Below are 4,438 nucleotides of genomic sequence, written 5' to 3'. Positions count from 1 at the left end.
CCTTATATATTTTTAAAAAGAAAATACATTTGAATTTGAAACATTAACTCTAAAATATTATGGTCAAACACAACTCGACTTTTATTTTTAACTTCAAACATTCCAAATAAAGTGAATATATTTTTTATTTCATGGCCAAACCGCAAATGCATATTTATTTTTCTATAAAATATTTTTCATCGGAAAATATTTTACTCCATACCAAAAACACTCTAAATAGCAGTGAACGAAACAGTCTATCTAAACATTATATTATACTATATTATACCATATCATACAATATGTTATGAAATGATGTCAAACCATCGTCCAAACAAAGTGTAAGGTGAGAACATACCATTTTGCATGCCACATATAGAACGACGCCGTAATAGCACGTGTCGCTTCGAAAATCAATCTAAAATCAAACAGCAGTCCTTTTATTCATTCACGCAAATTGCAAAGCGAAAAAAAGATTCACAAAATAACACTCATTTCTCTATCAAAAGAAAAATCAATATTCATAGATAAATATTATTACTACTACCACTATTATTATTTTTATTATTATCTATCTTCATTGCATGTGTTCAATTTCAATTGAAATTGTTGTTGATTCAGGTGCTTCCATTTTTTCTTTTGATTTTTTTGTTCTGATGTATGTGTATGATTTATGTGTTCTTTATTGAAATAGCTGTTGATTATCTGCTTAAAAAAATTAAAAGTTTTTTCGATTTTTTTGGTTCTGATGTATGTGTACAGTAATGTGTTCTATATTGATATAACTGTTGATCATAGTTTTCCGATTTTTTTTCTGATGTGTATAATGATGTATTCTATATTGTAATAGCTATTGATTCATGTGCTTCAATTTTTAAAAATTTTTGGTTCGATCGTTTTGAGGATCTACTCAATGTTGGTAAATTCGATAATGTTGAGCAAAATTAGGGAGTTGTTGGTGTTCTTAGTGTTGATGACCAATAAGGAAATTAAACCCTAACGGAAACCGAATAATCGGGGTTTTGTTTGTGAATCATCTGTTGATGATGATGAGGTTAGGGTTTTTGGAAAAGGTAATGAGACTGTTGAGGGTTTAGGAGTGAAATGGAAATTCAAAATAATCGGGGTTTTGTTTGTGAATCTGTTATTGATGCATGTGTATAATTATGTGTTCTGTATTGAAATAGCCGTTGATTCATGTGCTTCCATTTTTTTAATTGGTTTTTTGGTTCTGATGTATGTGTATAATTATTTGTTCTATATTGGTTAGGATTTCTTCAATGTTGGCAAATTCCGATCATATTGACCCAAACTCGGGAGTTGTTAATGCTGAGGCGAGAAATGAAGGAAATGTTGTTAGTGTTGATCATCTATCAGAAAATGAAACGATGGAAAATCAGAATAATCAGGGTTTTGTTTGTGAATCTGTTATTAGTAATGGGGTTAGGGTTTCGGAAGATGGTAATCAGGTTGTTGATGGTTTAAGAGAGCAAATGGAAGGTTTAGATGTGGAGATTGATTTGGGTTCAGGTGAAGTTGAAGGTCAAATGGGGTTTTTTGGGTATGATGGACTTCAGGGTGAACTCGTGGTTGATCTAAGTGGATTTTCACATCTTACCGGAAAGGGGAATGCAGGAAATGAATCTATTCCTGATGGTATAACAGTCAACAATGACTCCAAGGTGGTGGATGTCAATAGTAGTATAGGTATTAGGCCTGATGCTCTCATTCCAGAAAGACGAGGTGTTAAGAACAGAAAGGAAGAGGAAGGTAAATATTATCTGTCTGATTTAGTATGGGGTAAGGTGAGGACTCATCCTTGGTGGCCTGGGCAGATACTTGAGCCTTCTGCTGCATCAGAAAAAGCAATGAAATACTTCAAAAAGAACAGTTATCTTATATCTTATTTTGGTGATCAGACATTTGCTTGGAGTGAAGCATCTAGCATTAAGCCATTTAGGATGTACTTCTCTCAAATGGAGAAACAGAGCAATTCAGAGAGTTTTTCTTATGCGGTGAACTGTGCTCTAGATGAGATCTCTAGACAGGTTGAGTTTGGGCTGGCCTGCCCATGTTTGCTAGAGGAGACCCAAGCAGAAATGAAATCTCAGATTGTTGTGGATGCTGGTATCCAGGCTGAATCAAGCATGAGAACTGGAGGTGACAACCTTTCAGATGAAACCTCGTTTAACCCTACCAAACTTGTTAGAACACTGAAGTCGGTAGCTGCAGCTCCACATTCGAGGATTGACAGATTGGCATTTGTGTTGGCAAAGGCTCAATTGGAAGCCTTTAATCGCTGGAAGGGTTATTATGACGTCCCAGTAATAGATGAACTGAGTGATTTGTTGGAAAATGATGATGATGCTGAACCACTGCTTGGTAAGAAAGATGCTAGTTATGTGACATCAGAGGAAAATTCTAACGTACAAGGTACTACCTCTACAAAGCGTTCTCGATGCTCAGGGATTGATGAACACCCCAGTAAAAAAGAAAAATTAATGTCCATTTTGATGTATGGGGGCAGTTCAGGCATACCAAATGATCAGAAAAAATCTAGAGGGAAAGTTGGACGAGAGAGAAAATCTGTGTCTTCTGAGAAGAGACATTTAACATTTGATTATATGCCTAACAATTCAAAGGCAAAAAGAAGGAAAAAGGAATTGTCACCAAGCCGTGATAACAAGATGTCTTTACCATCTCATAAAGCTGCAAGCCGGATTCGCAAGTCTATTGAAAGAAATTCCCAAAGAACTAGTGAGCATAGTGAAAAATCAAGAAATGTTGGTTCACCTGAAGGAGAACAGTTGATTCCAAAAGAGTCTCCTTCTCCAACAGAAATGCTCTCAAAGCTCTATTCAGCAGCGAAGGATCCCATGAATGCATATAGTATTTTGATGTCGCAAGCTGGTTGGTTCTGTGATTATAGGAATTTAACTTGCTCAGAAACTGCCGAGTCAGGAGACCACCCAAAAACGACAGAAAAGCATGTTGGACAAAATTCATCCAACTCAGTGTCTGCTGAAACTTTGTCAATAGAAGGTATTGAAGACTCATATTGGACTGATCGGATTATCCAATGCAACCCCGAAGATCAGGTGTTGTTTGAACCAGAGGTCCAAAATGAGGAGGATTTTCCTGATGCTAAATGGGATTCTTCTCCTGGCCTGAGTCCAAGCTTGGACAATAAACAAGAAGTACGTCGCTTGGTTGAGTATTCAGAAAGAGAAAATTTATCTGATCTCGTAGATGGAAATTCTGAGTACTCCCCAACTGCTCTGATTCTTAACTTTTCAGATTTAGATTCAATTCCTCCCATAGCAGAGTTGAACATAATTTTTAGTCAGTATGGTCCACTTTGTGTATCTGAGACTGAACTTTTTCACAAGAGCAAACGAGCGAAAGTTGTTTTCAAGAGGCGTGCCGATGCTGAAACAGCTTTTAGCAGTTCAGGGAAATTTAGTATTTTTGGTCCATCACTCATCAGTTACCGCCTAGAGTATTCGCCATCACCACACAAAGCATCTTGTACCCCAAAACGTAAAAGGAAGTACACTGCATCTTTAGCATTGAAGGGAGTTTGAAACTGAAGTAAGATGAATTCCTCATTAGGTGTTTTGCTGGATTTTCCCTGTATGGGTTAAATAGTGAACTTGGTGGCTATGTTAATATGAATTTTGTTGCACATAGCTGAAATTAACTACTGATGGTTTTGTCCCAGTTAGAACGTTTTAGATGGTAGAAAAGTAGACCAGGAAATGTTCCATTTATTTGTGGTCAACTAAGAATTTTGTATCTGCGTTTGTCTGCCCAGAAATTTAAGTATGTTGGTGGCTAGTCATCTTACTATCTTACATTATACTTGATGAATTGGTTTTGATAGTTCAAATCTCTTCGTATTATTACAACGGTATATGATTGCTTTCATTTCAGCGATTGCTAAAGTCACCAACAAGCATGTGGAGAAACCATGCTTTGGCCTATATTGTTAGAGCAACTTGACATCTATGTTGCTCGCATTTTGGAGAATCTGACATTGGGTGCGGCAACAAATTTTGGAGAGTCCGAGATGTATAGTAGATGCTATTGACGTAGTAATTTATTGTCCTCTGTTAGCTGTTACTTATGTCTGTAGTTATTAGTAAAAAGGTGTGTTGTAATTGAAATACATGGTCATTGCTGCTGAAAGTTTCATGTAATGGACAGAGACTTTGTTCCAATAGAGTGCATTTGGGGCTATATTTATTTATTTATTTTGGGTTTCCCATCCGGTGTCCGGTGCCCGCATTGGAGCCCCGACTAATCTGGATTGCGCGTTGCAGGGCCCATTAAGGTGACAGAGCTCTCAACAGAGTTTTCTCCATACCCAGGGTCGAACCGTCAACTTCTGGTTAAGTATGGAGCAGTCCTACTGCACCACAATCATGTTGGTTTTGTGTCTGGACAAGTATCTGAACTT

The 4,438-nt window shown here is 37.0% G+C and overlaps 1 protein-coding gene across 3 annotated transcripts; it reads left to right on the top strand.

Moving 5' to 3' along the window:
* Positions 1 to 434: 434 nt before the first annotated feature.
* On the top strand, positions 435 to 4,218 carry LOC107843039 (PWWP domain-containing protein 5). Of its 3 annotated transcripts, XM_047396089.1 has the most exons (3): positions 435 to 600; positions 1,250 to 3,570; positions 3,913 to 4,218. In XM_047396089.1, exon 2 carries the CDS (start codon positions 1,260 to 1,262, stop codon positions 3,561 to 3,563), a length of 2,304 nt encoding a protein of 767 aa, XP_047252045.1. In that variant the 5' UTR covers positions 435 to 600; positions 1,250 to 1,259; the 3' UTR covers positions 3,564 to 3,570; positions 3,913 to 4,218. The 3 variants fall into 3 exon arrangements, with proteins under 3 accessions (XP_047252045.1, XP_016542660.2, XP_016542659.2); XM_016687174.2 differs by having other exon boundaries at positions 1,250 to 4,218; XM_016687173.2 differs by lacking the exon at positions 435 to 600 and having other exon boundaries at positions 659 to 3,570.
* Positions 4,219 to 4,438: the final 220 nt, after the last annotated feature.

Source organism: Capsicum annuum, chromosome 9 (assembly GCF_002878395.1).
Source record: "Capsicum annuum cultivar UCD-10X-F1 chromosome 9, UCD10Xv1.1, whole genome shotgun sequence".
Classification (NCBI taxonomy): Eukaryota; Viridiplantae; Streptophyta; class Magnoliopsida; order Solanales; family Solanaceae; genus Capsicum; species Capsicum annuum.
Note: the sequence above shows the minus strand (reverse complement) of the source record. Positions and strands in the feature narration are given on the sequence as shown.